The sequence below is a fragment of the Athene cunicularia genome, assembly GCF_003259725.1.
Source record: "Athene cunicularia isolate RWA chromosome 7 unlocalized genomic scaffold, athCun1 chr7_part1, whole genome shotgun sequence".
Taxonomy (NCBI): domain Eukaryota; kingdom Metazoa; phylum Chordata; class Aves; order Strigiformes; family Strigidae; genus Athene; species Athene cunicularia.
The window spans coordinates 18176116-18201352 of NW_020799107.1; the positions used below are offsets into that span (position 1 = coordinate 18176116).

Here is a 25237-nt window from a genome sequence, read left to right on the forward strand (position 1 = left end):
TTTTTTTTTTTTTTTTTTTTTTTTAGAGAGGTTTCCCGGTTTGAGGTGGAAAGAGACGACGTTGTTGAGTCTGCCTTGTCTAACTGAACCGAGCCACTACTTTCTCATTGCAGTGTCTTCCTTACGTGTTTGCGAGATAGATCTCTTCACCGTTAGCGATGTCGCTGTAATTGCTGTCAGTGATTTGCACCCTGTTTCTTACCTCTCAGGCTGTTCTTAAAGGCATTCAGTCTCTATTCTTACTAAAGGAAACCGTGAGTTAGGTTTTTCATGAAGCATCTGATCAGTTTTGGTAGGCTGAAGTTTACAAAATCTTAAAATCCTGCACAGAGAATTTTTTCACTCTTTGACACTAAATACTACTTTAAATGAATGCGGTGACAGTTTCCAGAAAGTAAAGCATCTTCATTCTGCATCATTACCTTACTTTGATGGTTTTCCCCACTTTGTACCAATTAGTATGTGAAATGGAGAATTATCATAATGAAGGTAATAAATACTAATCTTGGAGCCATCAACTCACATGTAAAAAAATCTGATTATATGTTGACAGACTCAAATACCTGAGGTGCTTTGGGTGGTGCTCTCCACACGAAATCAAGTAGACGAAGTGCTGTTCAGTATTTTATGTGAGAAAACCATGCACCGTAATGCACACAGCAGTCTAAACAACCGTGTTATTAATGTGATAAACTGGTGCATAACTGAGCTCTTCAGCAAATACAGTAGTGATTATCTTCACTACTCTTGCAAAATGCTGCTTGGTGATACTTCCAAGACAACCAGATTTAAGTAGCCAGCAACTACTGAGACATTTATTTTATGATGGAGCTATGGATATTCAAATACAAAATTAATTCAAAACAGAAATTAGTGTATTGATTTGCACTATTTTGTCAATGACTCCTGATTCTGGTGGAAAAAAAGTTGTTTAAAATACAGTTGTGATGTACTCAGGAGGTATTACTGAGAAGTTACATGCATCTACTGTTGTAATATGTGTGCATAGGGAATGGCATGAACACAGGGACAACAAAATATTTACTAATGCCCTTAGGAGCCAATGTAAATATATCTGTGCTCTTACTCTGCAAAGACTTAAACATATTCAGACAGCTATATATTCAGAGCTGAATACTTGGATTGCTTTCAAGTAGTGTTAAACACTGTATGTTAATAGATTCAGCCTACTGATTAAAAAAAAAAAAAAAAACTGCACAAAAAACCTAATTGCTGCAACCAGGAAGTGTAATGGTATTAGTGCCCTAGGATTTCATGCATTGTGGTTGGATATTGCAATTTTAACAGCAGTTGTTACAGTTATCACTTGCTATTCTCTATTTTGTTGAAATAGGAGAAAAAAGAAAGATGACAATATTTTGGAGATCCCATCAATTCCAAATCCTTTTCCCGAGCTGTGTTGTTCTCCATTTACATCAGTTTTGTCAGCCAGTCTGTTGCCCAAGGCAACTTCAAGAAAAAAGCAGGTAAGATTTATAAATTATTATTTGACAAATTCTAAATTGGTTTAATGAAAGCTTGAGGAAAAGCTCAATTAGATATGAAGTTATTCTTCTAATAAAGGTGTTCCATATTTCTGTAATATGGTGAAATTTTTTCTGTAGGTCATTGATGATTGTAGAAAATGAGGTTTCAGAATCTGTGACTTAAGACGTGACTGTTCTTTCACAGAGTCCACATGTGACTGTGCACATTTTTCGAGTAGAGCAGAATCAGGGGCAGGCAGGCAGTACTTTATGTCCTTAAATGAGAAGTTAATTTCTTTCCTTCTTCCCCACCTCCAATTACTGTCATCAGTGCTATAGCATGGAGGGTTTTAACAGTCACTGAGCAGCTTCTTTTGTCTGAAGGTCTAATTTTGCTAGGATAATTAAATAAAACTGGAATTGATAAGGAAGGAGCAAATGATGTGTACATGGCTATAATTTATATGCATGTGTGTTTATCTGTGTATGGCTGATGTTACTGTAATTCCATAAATACCTTAAACTGTAAGCCAAGGGAAGTATTGAGTGGGCAGACAGACCTGGCAGTGCTCTTGGTATCTGTGAACAGTGTATTTGTTATCCTGAGCAGGGGGTAGAGGTTGAAGAGGAAGAGTTTCCAATTAATGGAGATTACTGGTGTCAAAGATCTGTTTCATTCTTTGAAAGTTTACCTGTTTCACCTCTATTTTCTTGAGACTGGAAAGAGTTCTGGTAAGGAACACATGTGGGATTAAGGGTACTACACATTCTCTTTTTTGGTGGTCTGCAATATCCCTGTCTTCACAGTTTTAGTAATGACATTGGAGGTATAAGAACTTACACTGCTGCTTACTCAGTTTTTAGATTTGCACAGAGAAATTGACTGGAAGTTGAAGTTTCTTGTAGCTATATTAACTTTTCTGAAGCTGACCAGCCCTGTCTGTTTCTGTGCACCTGCAGAGAACTTTACTAGCAAATTCTTGGCCAGCACTTTAAGCAGCAACCTTCTCCCTGCTTCTCCAGTGAAAAACATGTGTATGTCTGGGAAACAACTTATTCTATCTTGCCGTATTTTACATGTTCTCTAAAAATAGCTATGGTGTCTTTCTGGTCTACTTTTATTGGTTTTAGTTCTTTCCTACAACAGCAGTACTAACCTGAAGTATTTTCTGGTCAGTGTGTATCTAAACATTGCTAATCCACGGGATAAAATTGTGCTAGTTTCGTGCTTGGGCAAGGCGAAAGCATTGACTGTCTCTGCAGAGGCAGGAAAACCACTGAATTGGTAACATTATCTTTCAGAACGTAAGGACTAGAAGTCACATTAAAAAAAAAAAAAAAGTTTTAATTACTCATGTTGCTGGCTTAAATTGTGGTAATCTTTGTGACTGCAACTGGAAAGTAGGTTTCCCAAGTATGATTTAACACACAAAGGTCAACTATCTGTTTTTGTGACCTGTCATGTTTAAAATTACTGACTGGCTTGATCAGTTAAGCCAGCTAAGTGGTAGCTTCAGTCTTTCAGAAACTTAAGTACATAGCTTCACTGATTTCACTTCTGTTTCTTTACAGAGGCTCTTGTCGTACCCTTTGTGGCAGTTTCTGCTCACAGTCCTTCCATTTCTCCCAGTTTTCCATTTAAGAATACAGTATGTGCTCTGGTAAAAGCAGGATCAGGTTTACTGACAGGAGTGAGCTAAAGTAATAATAGTGTCTGTGGAGGGCCTGATCAATTTTCCAGTTACCATAAAAATTGAGAAGAGTCTTCCTGTTATTTTCTGGAGGCATTTCAAGAAGACCATGGTTTCTCTCAGAAAGCCTTTCACCTAGGTGTATGTTTATGACCACTGCAGGAAAAATGGTACTGGGCTAAGTAGACCTTTTGTCACACTCAGCATGACTGTTGCTAAATTCTTCATCTAAAATTATTAAAGGTTAAAGCCAAATGTCAATTGTTGAGTTAAACTTTTTCTTTTAAATTCAGGTTGAAGTCTTCAATTATGTTTTTAAAATCACTTGATATAAAAAGGAGAGAGAAGGAATGCTAGGCAGGTGTGCAAAGAGAAATGAACTGGCTGTGACTTTGACTTCCCACAGTTGGCTGTGGAGATTGTGCCAATGTCTCATTTCTGCCCTGCCTTATTTTCACAACTTTGTAGCAGGTCTGTCTGCAAGTACCTAATCCATATACAAAGATGTCATTGAATATAGCCCCAAAGGTCATGAATATTAGTTACAGTTTGCTAGTTTCCTAATTCTGAAGAGAAACCAGCTATGCTTAAAACTTTTTTGGTATAGTGTTGACAGAATTTTTTCTGTTGCCTCTGTGATGATCTACATATGTTTTCAATGGTTCTTCCTTAGATTTTTTTTTTTTTTTCCTGCTGTATTGTTAATTTCAGGCATAATAAAGAAAAATTACAGAGTGAATTTCTACTTACGACTAGTAGGTAACTATCATCAAAACAGGTGTTTCTAAAAAAAAAAAAAAAAAGTTATGCCTCCTCTGTCTTGTTTTTCTCTCCAGAAAGGATTTTCTACTTCCAGGGAAAAAAGAAGTTGTCACAAATATCTGCTTTCTTATTCATAGCACCTGTGACATCTGAAATCTTTCCTCTTCTGAATAGATTATTAACATTATTTTGAATTCTTATTTTTCTGAGCTGAAGTTCTTACAGTCTTCTGATGATCTTTTATCATAAGCCTCTCAAAACATTGAACATGCTGCTTGAACAGCATGTCTGATTGTGGAGTTGACTTACTGGAAATAAGTTTATAAAAGAAATTTGGCAAAAGCCACATAGCAGAATAGAGAGTTGACTCTGTGCTTGGGAAGTAGGACATCTGTGTGTCTGAACATTATTCAGTCTGCCTCATCAACACAGCTGTCCACCTCCTTTCACCCCCTGCAGTTAGGAAGAGTTTTGTGTTATATCCTCACAGACTCATAATCATGCCAGTTAACAGTAATTAGAACGAACTTTCTTTCAGAAGCAACCTTGACTATTTTTTTCTCTTTTAATTTTAAAAATGAAGGGAGGGGATTGATGGGTATCAAAGTAAGAAGTAGAAGTGTAGTCAGCATAGTGTCAAATTCTATCATGCTAGAGGGAGGACTGGCACCTGGGAGAATGGAGTGATCAGGCCTGCATTGAACTGCTGAGAACATGCAGATTTGTGCCTCAGATGACCTGTTCTCAGTGGAGCATTTCATGGAGGTGACCCTGTGGAGCTCATGTCATGGTATCACACCTGTGTTTGGGAAGGTGGAACTTTGAGACATTTCACAAGTGGGAGTGGGATTATGTATTTAACATCCTCATCCTGAAGGGAATAATACGGAGATGAAATCAACAGCTGAATGTATGGATAGCAAGACCACCTTGTGGATTTTGCATAATCCATTCCATAAGAAATCATCAAGTCTGGTATCCTTGGAAAAAATATAGGAGGGAGTTGGATGCTTTTTGCATGAATAATGTTATGTTTATATATGTTCAGAAAAGCTGAATTTTATTCTTCAGGGTGGAAGACTTGTATCTGGAAAGGCCAAAAACCCCAGTTTTTCCCTCACATCCCACACAGCATGGTCAACAATTCCTCTGAGGAATTGATCATTTGCTGTTATTAGGTGGAGTTTGTGAACTCATGTGGAAAATCTAATCGTGTCTCAGAGTCTGTGTTCTCTAAGAAGTGACAAGGACCTGAAAATATAAAACACTTTGTATTTTGTCTCTCATTGTGGTCAAAATGAATAATAGTAGGGGAAAATGTAAACTGTAAGAAAGCATTTTCTGTCTTCAGTATACTTTTGGTTTGGTCAAATGAACTAAAAAGAGGTTATTATCATTTTATGAAAGCTTAGCTTTTTCTTTCTGAAAACAAAACCTGATTCATTTGCACTGGAATGACAGTTCTTGCCCTGCTCAAGGATAAGCCAGAAAGTGTTTCATCACAAAAGTAGTTCAAGGTAATTAGTGACTTGTTTCTTTAAATTAAATTAGAAGTGCAAAAATAAAACTCAAGTAAATCTCAAGGTGAAGAACACTCAAGTCTGTGGAGTTTTATCTTGCCTCTTTTGTCTTTCTTGATGTTTTAAACAAGTAGATATTCTTATCATTTAGAATCCAAATAAACTCCCACGATGTTCTTTCCAGGAAATCAATTGTATAAAGAGATCTCAAATACACATTTGATTGTAGTGGAACATCACTTCTCTTTTTGCATTAACAAAGATTTTCATGAAAAAATCTTTGGCAAAGAAGAACTGAGACGAACTTTATGACAAAGAGCAGATGTTTCTTTAAATGTGTGCTATTCTAAGTTTATGAATAATATTGAGCATTGACGGTTGTAATTGAACGACCATTTATATTTTTTTACAGCTATAGTTCACGGTCTCCTAGTGTACCCCCTTGGAACCTCATTCTTCAAAATTTTGTGTATAATTCTATTACCAGACTTAAATGGCTAAACATCTCATACTTAGACATTTTAATGACAGATTTTTTTGGCTGAAATCTCTGTTTTCTCTTGACTTTTGAACAATGAAAAAATGAAAGGATTTTTTAATTGAAATGTAATAAGTAATGAATTTCCATTCAGTTTCCAAGGGTTGAAACATCTTTTCCAACCAAAAGATGCATTAGTTGAATTTACTCTACAATACCAGTTGGTCTGTTTCTTGCCAGATTTCTTTCCAGGTTGGAGAGCATCCTTTATCAGTTCTCAATATTTTTTCCCTTCCAGCTCCTAAGCATATATCTGTTTTTCCCATGTCTTTCCCTTAAATTACACAAAAAAAGACAGAATTTGAAAAGCGGAAGGGAGGGGAAAGAGCCCTTCCAACCAGTTTACAGATTAACAGAAAAAGCATCCTGTACAGAACCAATTTGAACAACTCAAGTCCAAGCTCAGTTGAACTCCTTTTTGGGGTGTCTCATCTGGTGGTCTTCTGCTCCAGTTTCTGTGTCCTGTTTTTCATTGAAATGGCTGTACCCTCCCACCAAGGAAAGATTTATTGCTGTTACAGTAGATTAAAATTAGTTAGAGCCCTATCAAAACTTGCTATTTTAATGCATGTACCTTTTGCTTTGACCAGTCACATTAACACTGTGGCAGAAAGTCACAGGTCTATATAGGTAAAAATGAAGAGGCAGAGTTGAACAATTTCTCATTTTAGCAATAAGGAATATTACCTGGTTTATATTGAGGTGGCCTAGCACAAGCTGTCTATCAACGTGAGGAAACTTCAGGATAATCACCCATTTGTGTCTTTTTCTGTCTATATTTTACTTTATCTTCTTTACATTGGTTCATTCATAAGTGTATCTTTCTTACAGGGAAAATAAATTGCTTTCTGCCAAACTTCAACCCTCAGTGTTATTACATATTAACCTTGTACTTTGTTACTGTCCAAAAACAACCCAAACAAAGATTCTAAACATTCTAACTTCACAAAAATAATGTGGATTTTGTTGGTTTGTTTTTTGGTTTTTGTTTTTTTTTTTCCTTTCTAATGAGCAAGAAAACAAGGACATTCTGACTTTTCTAAGATACTGCCTCTGCAAGCTTGTTTAACTTACATCAGGAAAATGTTAGGCTTAAATTTTTACTATTTGTAGCTATAAAAAAATCACCAGTACTGTCAAAGATTCTATTAGACGTTTTGCCAATGTTTGTCAAATTGGAATGATTTTAATCATCCTTTGATTTTGATTGTTTTGGGCTTCATCAGCCTGAAAGTGAAAACTGAAGTTTTTTGTCTTTTCTGTTAGGACTGTTTTCTCAATACAAAAACTGCCTCTTCTGTGCCATGTGGGAAGTTATATTTGGAACAAAAAAACGCTGGTACATTGCAGTAGATTGTGTAAAAAAACCTTCTCTGTAAATTTGGAAACTTTTATTCTCAAAAAAATGTTTATTTAATATTAATCTTTTTAATTCTGAGTTGACTACCTGGTATTCTGGTCCTGTGACACTTCTACAGTACTGTGTAATTACAAGGTGGCTAGGGTAGACAATGATAAAAACAGTCTCAATTTCTTTGAATATACAAAAGACTTGATAGTTAAAAGCCAGGAAACTGCAGGGAACTTCTGCTCTAATGTTGCTGAGTCACTTTTGATAACTCAGTTTTACTGAGTTTGGCTTTATAAGATTAAACTCTGATAAATGGAGCTTGAATCCTCATAATTTTTAGAAGGGAATGAGATGTGATAGGTACTAGCACGGTTCTTATTGGTAAGTGTTCCCAGGGATGGGTGGGTTTGTTTAGGATTAGACTGGAGCACTGAAAAGTTCGTATTTTGTAGCAGCTCAATACCTGCCATAGACAGATGCATGATTAAATAAATATTTTATTGACAGATCTTTTTCCAGGTGGTTCCTCACTGGTGGCGTTGTCAGTAAGTGATACTGTGGTAAGGGGTGATTCAGGATGTCAGTATTGTAACAACAGAACGCTATTGACATCTTACCTTTTACAGACCACTGTCTGAACTGTCTTTTAATCAAAACATAAACATTCTCATCTGACTTTCAGTGACAGACAGTCTAGGTTAATCAGGATAGTTTTTAGTAACATCTGTATCATTTATTCTAGATTAACATTATGATTCATATTGAAGAAATTATGTGGATTGCTGTTTAAAGGCATTATTAAACTAGAAGACCTGAATTCTGTTGCTTTTTGAAGCAGTAGTCCTCCCAAAGTATTGAGAGCTTTTTTAATTCCCCAAGGGATTGTTTTTTACAGTCTTAGAAATCTTAAATTACAGTGTTTTTAAGCATATAACTTTAGAATTAAAGTTCATATCTCTATGTGTATGAAATCTCCATATATAATTTTCTTTTTTAGTTACCACAGCAGTTTTTCTTTTCAACCAGATAAAAATGAGAATGAGCCATACATATTTTTGTATTTCTTGTGGTTTTTATCCATGTTGTTTTTCCTCAACGTTCTTCTCTGGTCTTATAAACCTCTGTGATCCTGTTCTGGTCTGCTTTTGTCATGTCATTGACCAGTATTGTAAACACCTGCTCTGTTTTGTGTTCTGCTATTTTTATAACATAATATAGTTGTGTATTATTGAATGAGATGAGAGTAGTCAATGGTGAATAGTTAAATTGCCTCAAAGGCTACAGCTCTGGTAAAGCTGGCAACTTAGATGTTTCTTATTGAAGGTTTACAACTTTGACCTCCTTTGAATTAAAAGCTGTGCAACAGATGGAGAAAATACCAAGTAGTTTACCATACATTTTACAGTACTTAAACTAACATAAGGTTATTAGAAATGTTATTATTTTATCATAGTAGAACTTTGTTATCCTAGTATTGGGGCATTAACTGAAGAATGGAGCTCAAACTCAGATCAATTTATGTTAGTTTTGGTGTACTTTTTAGCATCTCTTCAGATTGTTGCATTTTTGATGTTCTGAAAGTTATTATCTATTCAAATAAGAACTTGAGAACTATAGAAACAAGCAGAGGAATATCCCCATCCTACTTCTGTGTATAAATGTTTCCACAATGAGTAACTTAGATTTTACATGAACAAAACATACCTCTGCATAAACATCAACATTAAACCTGGTTAGTTTTCACCAGGTGGAAATAACTTAATCATGTATAGAGAATAGTCTTAAATATTTGTGATTGGTAAAACAATTTTATATTTCTTACACATGTATCTTCTGTTAAGTTGTTTACAGTTGATAGCTGAGGATTTATTTGTTCTTTCACATGATAATTCCAGAGCCACTAATACAGGGTTGGGTGTTTTTTCCCAATTTTTGCTTCATGATCTTTTTAACTCTTTGCAGTGGTAATCTTTATGCTGTGCCAGTGTATTTAAGAGATCTAGCTAGAACTGTAACAGAAATTGAACCAATTGAATACAGGACTATTAGGCTAGAAAAAGGACTTTTCATTTTTTAAGTTGCCTTCTTACATCTCTTCTGTGCTTTACTTGCCTTTGCTTTCGGGACCAAGTTTCCTTTGTGTAAGAAAAAATATAGAAACTGACAGTAAACCTGAGATCTTTTACCACCGTATTTCATAGTGTAGTAGTCAACAACTGATTTTCATGCCTTGACATCTGCAGATTAGTTAGATGAGTATCTTTAGAATACGGGGAGGTGTGTGTGTGTGCAGATTCAAGAACTGATACAGCTTCCAGTTGGGGATTTCAGAGTGCCATGATTCCAAACTTCTCTAGCAGCTGATTATTTCTATTAACAAGATGGGATATATCTCTAGCAAGTGGTGAAATCCTACCATGTTAAGTGGGAGATGACAGTTGACCACTGACCATATTCTCCTTATGTCTTCAACATCTTTAAAGCTGTTACTTCTGAGGGGATTCACGCCTTTATGACTGCCTTTAATTTGGGAATGAAGATAAAGGGAACAGTGTGACAGTGTACTTAAGTGTGTCTCTCATGTTAGAGTCCTAATGGGAGTCATCTCAAACAGGAAGACTAAAAAAAAGTGCTATTCAGGCCAAATAAAATTTTTCAAGAAGGGCTGTTGTGGGAGGAGGAATTAGGAGGGAGAAGAAATTAGATCTCTCTGCTCTAGTAACAGCATGAACTTTCTTTTCTCCTGTTTCAGTCACAGAACATTCATTTGCACTTAATCAGCTCATATTTTAGCCCTATAGTGTACATGATATTTAACACTTAAGTCTCGAGAGAGAAATCTATATTGGTTATCTTAAAGATGTGCCTGTGCTTCTAATAAGGATATTGATGGATTGTTCCTTCCTGTTTCTGGTATATATGCATGTGCTGCATACTGGTATGTCTGTCTCTTTGCTTCTTAACTTCTAACTACTTATCCATAGGGAAACAAGATACCATAGATTGCCTTGTGATCAGAATTGGATTTTTCAATGACTGCATTCTTAGGTTATAACTAGCCTTTTTATATTAGTTATGTTATGATAACTCCTATTTCTGATTGCATTAAGACTTGGGAGTTTATAACCAGATGCAAGTGCTTGATAATGGCACAGAAATGGTACCAATGTCGAGAAACAGGCTGGAAGTTTGCAAGAATTTATTCCTATAATCACTAAAATTTACTGCTGTGTGGTGAGAGGAAAGCCCATGCAACTCTGTAAGGGTTTTCTTATAACTCAATTGACTTTGTTATCAGTGTGCTTTTCAATCAGGCTTGAGTCGATTGATTGAAAAAATGGCAGCTGAAAATCTTTGCAGGGAATGTTCATAACAAGGCTTTAAGATCCCACAAGTTTGTGAGGAGAAATGGTAAGGATGGAAAACTGCATTATGCTCTCTGATACTGTGAAATTTAGAGCTGCATTAGAGAGCGGTGTTCAGCTTTTTGCAATGTTCTTGTAATGTGAACCCTTCCATAATCATAAGAGGGGAGATGAATAATCCAGTGAGTGAAGATGTTTTCCAGGCTGGTGTGATTTTCATTATTAGGCTTTTCTCTAACATCAGCCCCTCTCTGAATAGTGTGTTATAGCTAATAATTCATGTAGAGACATAAATAGTCTCTTCCACTTTGGTAAGCAGACAGAATCTGTGTAGTTTCTGTCTAGCACAATAATTACCCATTGGGGCTAAAGTAAATGTGTCCATCTCCTGATTTTCTTACTTTAATTTAGTTCCCATATCTGTAATTTTTGACTGGTTCCACTTAGTATTTATATCTGATTGTTCTCATTAAATTATATTTTAAAGTGATTTTATTCTTTGAAAATTTCTCAAAGTATGGGATATTTGTGTGTGTGTGTATGTGTGACTTGTTCAGGAGGCAACAGCTGTTTAATTTCAGATTGTCCAGGAAAGCTGTTCTACTTATGCTGTAGTGTGTGTTAAGATGTTAATTTTATGGGTAAAATATGAATTGCTTAGTTAGAATAGACCTGGGAGAGAGCAAGGTCATTTAGACTTCTCAAATGGGGAATAAGAGTGTTTTACAGAGTTGAAGATTAAAGGTCCTGCTTGTGATGCTGAAGAAGGTTTAAATCCTTTCCTCAATTTGAAGTGATCTAGATAGCAAGTCATTACTCTAAAATGAGAAAAGTTGGCTCTTCTTAGTGTTTTTTTATATAACCAATAATTCTGGGGAAAAGAAAAAAAAGAGAGACTTCACAGCTAAAAGTTTTAATTGGCATTGTAGGCTCTAGTCCATGATTAGTCACATTGGTTATAGTAAATTACTTTGAGTTTACTGTATTCAGGTAACTTCAGAAAATGGAGCTTTCAAAGGAAGTTTGTCTGTTGGCTTCTCTGGGCAGTGAGATCCATTTTTACCCAAGTGTCCACGTAATTAGTATGGTCTTAGGATATTATCCTTATTCATGGAAATGAGGAGCAACAGTGAAAAGGATATGGTGTGGGGGTTTTTGTGGGCTTTGTTTGTTTTGCTTTTTTTCTTCTTAATGTGAGTTGAAAGGATTTTGGAAAAGAATTTCCCTTAAGTTACTACTTGGGAAGTTTTATACTTTGTGCGTCTGCCCATGAGACAATGACCTTATAGACTCTTATAGAATCCTCTAAATAAGATTTAAGAGGATATATACGGTTGTGACTCCAAGGTAAAATGTGTTACTGATTCAGTCCAAGCAGTCTCAACGTACAGTGAGGAAAATACATGGTTTGTGGAGCTCTTGTGCTTGCTTGACTGACTGCTGTTGTTAGTTGATACCTGTAACAGAAATACTAACTTGAGAAAGGCTTCTCTTTCTCAAATGAAGCTATCTCCTTTAGAACACTAACATATGGAGACAGTAAAACTGAAGCCAGTGATTCAGCTGTGGCATCAAGAAGCTGCCTTATGTGTCTTTGTCCACTTCCTCATTGTCTTCACTTCCTTCTTGCAGCAGTGCTTCTCTTTGCTTTGGTTCTATTTGTATGATTAAACACATTTTCCTGTGGAAAACTGGCACTTGATAAAAAATCGTTTTCTGATACAACCAGCCTGTAATCTTGACTGTCAGAAAGTACAATTGCAGAGAATTTTTATCCAAGAATCTTGTTTTAAGTATGTCTAAGGGTCAGTTTGACCCAGGTATATCATAGCTATAACCAGGGGGAAGAGGGAAGCTGACACATGGGTTAGTAATTGAAGGTTAGCATTAAAAAGGAGGAGTTCAAAGTTCATGTGATGCATGTTTCTTGCCCAGCAAAAAGACAGCGGTCTGCTGAGAACTATGAAATTACGTATTTGGAGATGGCTTTTCAGTGCAGGGTTTGGGATCTGTAGTTGTCTTGCTTTGCCCCTAGACTTGTTTGTAATGCTCATCCATGGAAAGGGTAGAAGAGGAAGAGATGAAACTATGAATTGAGGTTGTTCTTTCTTGTGGTGTTTTAGTCTCTTAAAATAGAAGCATTTAATAGGTGGATAATTGCATGAAGAGAGAGAAGAGGAGAGGTAACAATGGCTCAAACTTCATTATGAAGTTCCCAGGTACATTATAATATGTATGTTGCATTACAGGTAATATAGTCTGTTTTACTGAACTGTTTCTGCATAGGAATCAATCATTATCAACCCTCTAAGAAGGTGTAATGTATTTCCTATCTGAGGAATATGACCTTGTTACATTTCTTTTTATAAGGGACTATAGGAGTAGAAAGGCAATTCAATCACTTTGAAACTTGTGAAGTGGTTTTAAAGAAAATAGTTATTTGCCAAACTTATGCAAGTGTACCTATGTAAAAAGTACCCTGTATGTGTTTCCACAGTCATGTGGATGGTATTAACAGACTCTTCTTCTAGTAAAGAGACAAAGTGACTGTCTGTGCCAAGCAGGAGCATTCTCTCAAGGAAGTGCAGATAGTAACTTACCTGACTTCATGTTGGTCTTAGCTTAAAGAAAAAACAAGTACAAAAAATAGAATCAAAGTTTTTTATAAACCTTAATGAGTTTATATTATCTAGATTTTTTTTTTTTTTATCAACAGAAGCAAAAGCTGAGTGGGATTTGCTCTTGTTACCTATAAATGCCCACATTCCTGTGTTATGTCTGGCAGAGCCAGGAATAGATCAGCTGTTGTGACTCCATATCCAGTGCCTTAAGTACATCACTGACCTTCCTCTACTAGCAGGATATCTCTATTCCATATGTTGTTATAAAACCCTTACTTGGAGCTACTAACTCTTACTAAGAGATTTTCAAGTCTTGCCCACTCAATTTAGTCGTGCTTTCTTTAGTGGCAAGAAGTAGAAGTGGTTTATATTTTGAAGCATCTAAAAAGTATCTGCACGGTGTTTTCAGAACTGAATCTGGTAGCTTAGTGACAAAAATAGGAGTGAAAAGCTGCATGAACATAGTCATTTTACAGAGCTCTCAAGAAAGTGAGCCAGATCTGATTTCCTTCCTGTCTATCAGCACCAACAAAATTCTTTGCACACCTGTCGTGGACAAGTCAAACCTGCCATGGACAAGTCAAATCTTTTACCTGTAGGAAAAAAAAAAAAAAAAAAAAGTGGTTATATATATGTTTCTCTGGAAGCATAATTGGTTTTCAAAGTCTTTCTGTATGTCACGTCAACAGAACTCCTCTTGACTTTCACATGGTGAAAGGCTTGTACTTAGAAGTATTTTATTTTTTATTTTATTTTATTTTATTTTATTTTATTTTATTTTATTTTATTTTATTTTATTTTATTTTATTTTATTTTATTTTATTTTATTTTATTTTATTTTATTTTATTTTATTTTTATTTTATTTTATTTATGTTTGTGACATTTAAGAGATTAAAGTATTCCTCAATGCCATTTTTAGTACTCTTCGGTGCAACTGATGTGTATTTTCATTAGTATATGTAAATTATTGTAGAATTTTTGTTTAAAATCAAGTCATGTGAGAGTATTGGATTTTTATTACAAAGTCAAACACAACACTTAAGGTTTTGCTTACTTACTAAATAGGTCTGGTCTGTGTATCTGACTGTAGATGATAAAATACAGATAATCTCACTGGGAAAATAATCCTCTGCTTCACCTTGCAGACAAATAGGTCAGTATTATTCGTAGAATGAAAAGCTGCACATGCAGCTTCAGTACCTGGGAGTAAGGAAAAATGGCTTGGTTTGTTTTTTTTTTTTTGTTCTTTCCCAATAAAGCCACTAATGCAATGCACTAAGTTTTACAGTTACTGTTTCCAAAATATTTTTCTGTAAGATCCAAGGGAAAAAGATTGTAGAGAGAGGTTTTTTTTTTTTCTGGTGCTGCAAACACATGCATTTCTAATATTCTTATGAATAAAATGTCTACAGCATCAGGCTCTGGTACCACAAGTTGTTTTCTGAATCTTACAGCAAAATTTTGAAGATACATATTACAGAATTTTGTGAACATGCTCCCATAGGAGATAAAAACTATGTGCCTGAAAGGTAAAAACCTAATTGCAAACACTTGACATTTATTGTAGCTATCTCTAGCAGAAAAAGATGTTCATTCCAAATGTTCCAGAATTAACACTTTAAACTTGATCACTAGAATAGTTGTTTATTCTTCCGATTTCTCATAACAGTGATAAAGATTTTGGACTGGAGCTTAAGAGAAAAAAACAAAAATAAATATAATACCTTAAACCTAAAAGATTAGTTGCTATGGATGTATTGTTGCTATAGACTCAATGTAAAATGAGTCAAAGTTAAAACTGAACCTTTATTATTGAGCCAAAGAAGTGGGTTTTATGGCTTTCTTAAAAGCTTCTTAAAAGCTCTTTTTTTAAGGCTAACTGAACAAGGATCAAATATCTGTCTCCAAACATTTTTTCTTTGTGACTTGGCATCAGTTTCTTACCAGTTTTTTCCATCCTGTATGTCTCAATCAAGGACAATAGGTTTGGAAAGTTTAGGAAAATATTTGTCTTTACTTCCCATGCTTGGAAGTATTTTATTATTATTTGAAAGCTGCAGGTAAAATGCCAGTGCACTGCAGGTTTTAGTTTTTGGAAGGAGCTGAATTCTTCTTGCATTTATGGCATTTGTTCTTCCTCTTCATCAACAGAATTTGCCTAAGCTTTACTGATTTTAGGATTTCAGGAAAGTGATTTAAGCATGAAAATAGGTGCTTTGAATCCTTGGATTCGGAAGTATCTTACTGGTGCCAGTGACTTGTTATAATTTTTTTGCCAATTACAAAACTCTTAAACCAGAAAATTACATGAAATCACATTGTTTATCTTTAATTTGCCAATATATAATTTCTTGTGGCTTGGAGATGAAATTTTTTTCCTAGACATTTTGGGATTCCTACAGAGTCTGCTCATCTCTCAATTCCTGATGGAAGAGGACTATCAATATGATCTAGTGCATTTTATCATGGATTATTGTAGTATTTGCCAAGTCAGTTCTGAATGCTTCTAGGACATATACGTTAGATGTGTGCTAAATAATATACTTGCATTAACTTCCTATGAAACTACAGTATTCTGCATATCTGATACATTATTGTTTGAGATGTTATGAATGCTTAACAGAAACAATTTTTGCAGGATGTGTGCAGTCTTCACCTGTGGTGAGCAGTGTTTCTGATGTGAATTGCTTCTTTGAGTTATAAAAGAAATATCCAATATCACAGTTCTAACATCTGTTTAATAATTTTTACAACAGGATTATTGCTTAGTCATGCTGCATAAAAACAGAAAACTGTTTTTCTGCTGTTAAGCATGTTATGAGACTTCTACAAAAAGATTATAGCCTGCCTTATCGTTTAGGCAATGCAATATTTCACCCTTTTTGACAAAGAAGGAAAGAAAAAACCCTGACTTCCTTAGAACCACGTTAATGAAACCAGACCTGTTATGCAGATATTTGATACATAAAGTAAATACATGAGGGGGGGAGATCAACAAGTTGAGTTCAGAAAACAGTCTTAAAGTTGACTTGTAACATTTTAGATGCCACATTTCCAGGCCTTTGTTGCATTGCAAAAGTAGAAATTGCATTATTTTAAGTAAAAGGGGAGTTTGCTGCTGCTTTGAATAAAGGTAGTTAAGAATTATCGAATTAAACTCCATGGATTCAGTGCATCTATTCTTATGCTCCATTACTTTACTGAAACCCTAAGATCAGAAGCACTGAAGAGTATTTTGTTTGTTGGAAAAAGTCAGGGGAAAAAAAAAAATAACACTGTAACTACTCTGTAAAGTGCTAGAATACAGTCTGACGATTTGTTTTTTGTTTTTGTTTTGGCAGTGAAGACAAGGTTCTGAGTGATAGAAGTGCATGTTTTTCTGCTTATTTTTATAGCCAGAGATATCAGTGTGGGCCTTTCCAAGGACAGAAGATGAGTTTTCAAGCTCTTTGGTTGGTTGATTTCTAGTTAGTCCTACCCCAGTGTCTTCTGTAATTGGCTTTGAGTAGGACTAGATTCACATAAACAGTGACATTTACTAAATCCTTAGTCTTTTCTTTGCACTGACTCTCCAATATTTGAGTTATGAGAAGTTAGGCTTCGAGGAATATTGCTAACTACTTTGTTCAGCTTCCTGTTATCACCTGGGTGAAGGTTAGAGAGTTCTGTGAAAAACCGACATGAGTTTGTGTTCAAGAAGAGTAACACTGCCTGCAGTTATGCCACTAACTCTGCAGAAATGGGTATGATACTTAAATCAGTCTTGTAATTCTGACTTTAGTATGGTTTGGTAATACATTTGCTTAGTGTAAATAAACAATGTTTAAAATAAAGAGGGCTATATTTAATTTTTCACTTTTTTTTTTTACTTCTCTAGTATAGTAAGAATTTTTCTTTTCTGATGAATGTAGATTTTTTTATTTCATTATGTGAAATATAAGTTTACATACTATACATATATATATACGTGTACATAATTGAGTATTTGTTACTGTACTTTTTTTCTCTGTTACTATAATTCTGTACCCTGTGTAAGAAATTGCTTTTGCTTACAGATTAATGTAATTTTAAAATATAAAGTGTCATAATTGCATTTCAGAATAGTAAAATATGCCTCTGTGGAAGGTTAATGCACTGTTCCTAATGGAGGATTATTGGAGTCTTCTTACACAGGCTTTGGATCAGCCTTAAACACAGCATAGTTTTTCCTCACCCTCTCTGGCTAACACCTTAACAGTGGATGGTCCATCGTGTATTTTGGGAATCAGGATAACTCTGTATAGTGTTTCTCCATATCTGCTATAGCTTGCTGTTTTTTTGTTGTTTTTTTTTTTTTAAATCTTGCTAAAAAGCAGAAGCAATGCAAAATCATCACACCCATGTGCCCTAGGATTGCCTAGTGTAACTCTGTGCATCAGGGTATCTATGAAGTTAAAAATACGCATGGATGTGAAGTGTGGAAATACCACTCTGCTAAATCAGATATATTACCTTCTAAGAAGTTAGTTCAAACAAACTGTAAGGAATTCTTTAGTTCGATTTATTTTGTAAATGTGTAGGTATTTTTCAAAAATCCATTGCTGCATAATGTGCCTGAATCACTGTTAATAGGCTCTCCTGTTACGCACAGTCTTTTAATATACCAGCAGTGTGAAAAATGGAATTTCATTGAAATATTGCTACAGTATTAAATGGTTCTCATGAGCAATTTACGCAGGGAACAGCATATATTTCTTCTGGCATAAGTCCAGTGGGTCTAAAGTAGTACATGAACACATAACTCTTACTGATTTTGGACATACAGTATTCTTTTAGATTACTTCATTGTTTGAGTTGGAGGGGAAGCCAGTGAACATACAATTTTAGTGTGATTGATTGATACAGATTAGATTATGCTACTGTCTTAATAACATGATCATATACTACTTTTCTGGTATAACTTCCCTTTCAGATTTAGATGTGTGCAAGATGTGCTCTTACACAGTTTTATCCTAACAATTTGACATATTTCTGTTACATGCCTCAAAAATACTCTTTAAATTGTTTTAAATTTAACTTCTCAGCTGTCATCCTCTCAATCCTGTGGTTCCCTCCCCTTCCTCTCTTCCTCCCCCCAACACCCCACCTGGTCTCCAATCTTCAGTTGTCACAGTTATTTTATTTTTGGCTGTTCTTTCATTATTTGTACGTGAGAAGATGAGAGTCTTTGTTCTTGCAGCGTGTAGTTGTGTTGGACTCCTCTGGTATGCACACAGCAGTACTTGGTGCTATGTGGGAGGGTAGAGATGTGTAATTTTGCTCAATCTAGCATTCAGAAGGCTAGGAAACTCAGTTTTAACTGAATTGTATATTTTAATGGATTGCTTTTCTTTTTTTTTTGCTGTTGAGAGGTGAGCATCATTCTCCGATGAAACTTAAGGGTTTTTCTCTTTTGACAAATGCGTGGTGAGTAAAATTGTTTTCTGTGCATTCTTTCCTGTTTAGAAACACAAATATTTTTACACTACTATCAAATTCTCTGTAAACTTCTCTTTATCTGTGCACTTTGTAAGCCCAAAATAAAAATAATGGAAGTAGGTGGAGGAAGTAGTGCCGGATGTTGCCTTATGTAGGTAGGTATTGGGTTACACACAGTTGCAAAAATTCTCAGAGGCATATATCCTCACTGAGGGCTCACTATATGCCAAATTTAATAGTCCTGTTTATGCTTGTGGTGTTTGTATCTATGCATGTAGAATTCCTCCTGAAAGTATCTCTCTTCTCTCCTCAGAAGGTGCTTTTATTATTTTTGTAACAATACCCTAATTTCTGGAACTGGAGTAGTGCAGGGAGGGAAAGCAGGAAAGAAAGAGCTTTGCTTGTAAGGGGTAACATTTGTGCATGCATGTGTACATACATGTTTTTGCTTCTCATGGGCATTAGAACCTTAGACACCACCTTGAATTAAAATAGTTCAACTTCTATTTTTCTGTAGTGCAAGAAAGATCTGTAAATTTAAAAATGTTATGTTAGCACTGCATAGTCAAGAAGAACTTAAGCATTAACTCATAAAATATTGTTTAAGCTATTGATCACCCCCAATCATTATTTCTCAAATTTATGAAATGAGTAATTGTGTAAGAAGTTTAGTTTAATTATGGTACTGCAAAAATTGCAAGTATTTTTTTGTCTTTTTTTTCTTCCCTTACAAAAGGCAAAATTTTACATTATCAATGTGATAATCTGGCTATTCTGCTAGTTTATTGAATTAATGGGTTTTTCTCATTTTCATTCCAAACATCTAATATGTCCAAAGTTATTTCATACTTCTTTCTGTTTTAAAATCTGATATGAAGTACTTACCACAGTTGATGTGTTTTATTTTTAAGTAATGTATTTTTAACTAAAGCTACAGGGCCTCGTTTAGATTCCAAAAGGTCTTTTAGCACAGGCAGAATTAATAAGCATGGGGAATTATGCATACGGAGTACTATTACAACCAGATTTATAGACTGGACATATAATTAATCCAACATGGTTACAGTAAACATCTTGTCTTTTGTATGAAAAACCTTGTACTCCTCTAAAAATGCTTTTAAGAAATGAGATTTAAAAGGTCATAATCATTCAAAACATTGTTTTACAGTTAAAGACCAATAATTTATTCAAGATAAACACCCTCAAGTCTATTAGACTTTATATGTGGTAAGTAGAAGAGTACTTATGCACATGATGTTGAATTCGAGGTGTATAACAGTTAGAGTTGTAGTTTTTTCCACAGCAGCTGGGAACTTCATAGCATAGTAGATCACACAGTGTTAAAAAGTCTTGTGTACATAGGTGGTATGTATTGCAACTGTATAATTTCCAGTGATTCTTTTAGAGATTGCATAGTATCTTTTAAATCGAAGAAATATTGATTAGAAAATGAGGATGTGATATACTTTGCTCAAATCTAGGACTGGTATAAGCATGCAAATTTCAAGATTCTCTTGCATCTTTATTCCCTCCATTTTTCTGGCTTGAAATCACATGCTGCTTTAATCAACACTCGCCCCTCTCTGAAGGAATTATGGTCTCTTAAGGCAAATTGCACAGAGAATTAGCAATGTCTGTCTGCAAGTCCAAGAGCATAAAAGTAATATTTGGATTTTGCGTTTGGGTTCCCTGAGATGAAAGGCCAGTGTGCTAATCGAGGAATTACATAAGGCACTTTAAGTGACATGGTAATGGTGTCAATTAAATTGATACCTTTTATAAAATAACTGGAGGCAGACAAAGCATTCATGTATGAAACATCTCTTCGTAAGGACAGTTTGAAGAATAGTAATTTAAAGATGCATAAACAACACCTGTGCCCTTTTTGTACAGTAATAAAAATAAAAGAAACACAATAATAAAATAACAGAAGGAGTAACATCCCACAAAGATTTGAAGACAGATGAGAAGTTTAAGTGGGAGATTGACTTGAGTCTGCTTTAGAGATTTTAGGAACAGTGGTCGGAAAACCTGTTGTGGTTGAGGTGAAGTAGTTCAATCATTGTAAGTTCTTATTCTTAGTGGAATGTTTTGTTTCATGACTTATTGGGGGATCTCGGAGGAGACTGTGGTGGTAACCATGGGTAAAGCAGTAAGATGGGCCTGACTGGAAATTCAATATAGAATTAGATCTCAAAGATACATTACTAGGATAAAGCATCAGGATATGCTGCTACTGGAAGAATTTAATACAAATATTAAAGGTTTTGACAGAGCAAGAGTTGAAGAAGGTTGAGGAGGAGAGATACATATGGGAGTGGGCAAAGATTCAAATGCAGGAGACTGGTAATGTGTTTTTCAAAAGAAGCTTATATTTAAAATTGCTGGAAGGCCAAGCTAGTATGTAAGCTCAAGGAAAGGTCTTGTCACCTTTGTGTATCTAATGTGTTAAGATAGCTCTATTTTGTTTGAGGTGATCTGGAATTCTTGCTTCCTCTTGATAATACATAAAAACTGTGTGAAACTAGTTTTACAAGTATCAGATACTTGTTTGAGGAAGCATACAACTTCCATGTTAACTGTGAAAGGATTCATGAACTGCCTAGAATTCAGTCATCCTTCATACTGTACTTGCAGATATTAAGTTCCCTAGTCATGATAGAGGCTGACATGATGCTAGAGATTCAGTTTGTGGATGACAGGGAAGAAGGAGAGTGACAGATTAGAACTTTCTGTCATTGTGGAAGAGGTCTGGATAGGTCCAGGGACTGTTCAGAAGAGAGCTAGGGACAGGGCCTCCTCAGGGGAGGGTATTGCAGCACTTTTCCCCTCTCTGGTGATGTTGGCCAAATAAATCTAGATCTGATACTATACTTGAGAAGGGTTCTAGGATTAATTTTTGCTTTGAATATGTACTCTTTATAATCAAGCAGTCACCTAAAAATGAGTTCCGGTATAACAGTCATATACTGGTTGACCAGTAATTTTTCCTACTTTGAATAACATGAAACCAGTAAAGCTTCCTACCGTTTTATTGTGTATAAAAATGATTCCACATGGATAAATGAAATCAAAATGGGACTAACTTTAGCAGTCCCTGTGGTTCCACTACTGGGGTAGAAAGGGAGGTTTTTTCTATCCTGTGTCATTCCAGTCTCTACAAGCAATAAAAATTTACAGAGCATTTTGTATACAAAATTGTCAATGATCTTCGAATTCAAAATATATAGCACTATGCTGCATAGTTGCCATGAAAGGTAGATAGGGATGTGTGTATATATATGTGTGTGTGTATGAGAGGATGAGTGATAAGTGCACAGTTTTTTAAAAAGTCTTTTAAAATCTCAGTGGTTTAATGCACTTGGTCATTACTTGTCTCTTGTATAGTTTGACAAGGTTTAGTGGCACAATTAACGTTGCACTCTGTCTCCTCTCCGTCTTCAGTCCTTGAACAAATCTTTGATATGTTTTTCAGTTTCTTCTTGCCTTCTTTGAACATCTAACATTCTTCATACAGTAACCAAGGAAATTGGCAGTGTTTAGTGCCCTACTCTGCTCATAATCCTCTTCTGTTGGCAGAAATCCTTTGGAAAAAAAATAGCTTTTTCATCAATTGAAGAAAGTGCTTGGCCATTTTCTAGCTCTAGTACTTTAAGTCTCCTCTTGAATAAATTAGGCTTCAAGAAGTCAGAACTTGACCTTCAGGCTGTGTTATCTAGCCTTGAAGTATATCAAGAGCTATTGCTGAATAGTTATTTCTACTGATAGTAAACCCCATACTGATTATGTTGCTTTGCTGTATATGAAGGGAGAAATTCAACAAACTGTGCACAAGGTGTTGGCATCGGTCCTATGTGAAAAATCTAATTTCCCTTACTTATTATGTCTTCTGTGTGTTACTTCCTACATGCTGCAATACATAAACAAGTACCTGGAAAAAATCAGAATATTTTATTTACTTTTGATAAATTGAAGATATACTAATGAATACAAAGAAAATTCATCACCTTGCACCAAGGAATTATTCATGTTTAAGCTCACTTTCTTCCTCATTTTCATGCTGTTGCTATGGGTACTGGCCATGCCCTGTGCTCCCTCACTCCTTGTTTTTCTGTCTGTGGGTCAGAAACAGAGGCAGGACCAACCCTGCCTTAGGGACCTAAAAAAGTTATGATCATGTATTGGGTTTGTGTGGCTCACTTTTGGTAGCGGATTGGGGGGCTAGAGGGGTGGCTTCTGTGAGAAGCTTCTAGAAGCTTCCCCAATATCTGACAGAACCAATGCCAGCCAGCTTCAAGGTGGACCCCGTGCTGTCCAAGGCAGTGATGGTGGTAGCACCTACCCCAGGTAGCACCTGTGGTAACATTTAAGAAGGGGAAAAAGTTGCAGGGAAAAGGGCAGCAACTGCAGCCAGAGGTGTGAGAATATGTGAGAGAAACAATGTAATGTAAGGAGCTCTCCCCCTGAGGAGGAGGGAGCAGCAGAGACAACATGTGATGGAACTGACTGGAACTCCCATTCCCTGTCCAGCTGTGCCGCTGGAGGGGAGGAGGTAGAGAACTGAGGAGTAAAGTTAAGCTCAGGAAGAAGGGAGGGGTGAGAGGAAGGTGTTTTAAGACTTGGCTTTATTTTTCATTATCCTACTTTGATTTTGGTTGGTAATAAATTAATCAGTTTTCTTCAAGTTGAGTCTGTTTTGCTCATGATGGTAATTGCTGAGTGATCTCCCTGTCCTTATTTTGATTCAGGGGTCCTTCATTATATTTTCTCTCCCCTGTCAAACTGAGGAGGGGAGTGACAGAATGGCTTTGGTGGGCACATGGCATGCAGCCAGGGTGAACCCACCACAGATCAAAACTTCTGAACCAATATAATGCTATCATAACACTGGAAATTTTACCCTGGTTCCAGGCCATCTCAGTCTCTTACATTTGGTAGTGACTTCCTAAAGTTTCTGTTTTGAAGTTGACCTTATTCAGTTGCTTTCAACCCTTTATTTCTCTTTACATAATTTCAAGTTTTACAGTTAAAAGTAGTTCTATGAGAACAGATTTATTCTGGCACAGTACAGTGCATAATGGGTGCCTAGGGAACAGTACAAAGCAAGGCGAATCAAACTTCTCAAGTCACGCTTTCCAAGAAAACATATCCAGCTTCTTGAGCCAGAGTTGATAGACTCTCATCATATTTCTTGTAACATATTTTATCTCCTCTCTCTGACAGATCCTAATGGCTGACCTATATCTCTACCAATACACATGCCTCACTATTAAAAATGTTAACTTGGAGAAACATCTTTGGTTCCTTTCTTTCCCATCCTTGTGGTTACAACTTCCTGCAATTTGTGTCTTTGCTAATACCTTTTCTGTTTGGCACCACTAAAATTCTCGTGAAGGACAGACCTGGGAGGAAGTGTTCACTTGAAACCCTTAATGCTTTTCCTTTATTTCTTTCTAGAATCTGCCTTTTTTTTTTTTTTTTTTTTTTTTTTTTTTCCCACTATTCCTCAGTGTACTCTGGTTTCTTCACAGTCTTTTTCATCACTCTTGTTGCATATTATATCATTTCCATCTCCGACCTTTGCCCTAACATAATATTGTGTTTTCTTAGACCACTTAGACTGCTTTTCTGAACCAGATAATTCCCTTCTCCAAGAGATTAGCAATTAAATGGTATCTAGACTGAACAGCAATTGGAGCCCTCTGCTTACCTTGTATTAGCTTAACAGCCAGACTTAACCAGCTGTCTGTGCAAGCCCTCAACATTATCATTTTTCCTTTGGTCCTGTTGATTGTAACCTGTTAGATTGGTGTCTGTCACCATCCTTTTGGGTATCCTGTTTGACAAGACTTTTAGGATGATCACAACACAAAACACATACATTTATGATGATATCATCATTGTCCGTGTGTGGGGAGGAGAAGCATCATCCAGAAAACTCAGAAGACCTATGAATGTAGGGTATCACAGCATGTGTAGAGATGAGAAATGTGCTACTGACTTCTCAGTTTTCCTGTATGACTGAAGGCTCTTCAGTCTACGTACCCCATCTTTGTTTTAGAACAGATGATTAGAGGTGAATATTGTCGAAATACCTGAATTTCTGAAATGATTAGTCTCGCCTTATTACTACATCATCCACTTACCATCATCTTTCTATTCTACTTCGTTCACTTGTTTTAGTGAGTGTCTCCTGCACAAGGTGACTACTACATTTTTGCTAATAATTACAGGGCCTGATTTTCATGCCCAGGTGCTCCTGGTCTTTTTTTCTGTTCCAGTAGTGGGTTGGATTTGTCAGCAAAATTTGCTGACAGTTCTGTGGTAATGTGAGAGGTTATAGTTGAAGGTTTTACATGGTTTGAGTAGACATTACTAGCTTTATTGCAGGATTTACTCTTTATCTGGATTTTCTGCTTTGGGCAGAGGTAACAATGCTATGTG

The 25237-nt window shown here is 35.8% G+C and overlaps 1 protein-coding gene across 1 annotated transcript in view; it reads left to right on the forward strand.

Moving 5' to 3' along the window:
* The first annotated feature begins 158 nt into the window (after window positions 1-158).
* The window catches only part of GRB14 (growth factor receptor bound protein 14), a 64250-nt gene continuing 39171 nt past the window's right edge, over window positions 159-25237 (forward strand). Inside the window, exons 1-2 of the mRNA XM_026852466.1 lie at window positions 159-166; window positions 1355-1487. Of these exons, the coding sequence (XP_026708267.1) occupies window positions 159-166; window positions 1355-1487 (141 nt within the window). The remainder of the gene's footprint in view (window positions 167-1354; window positions 1488-25237) is intronic.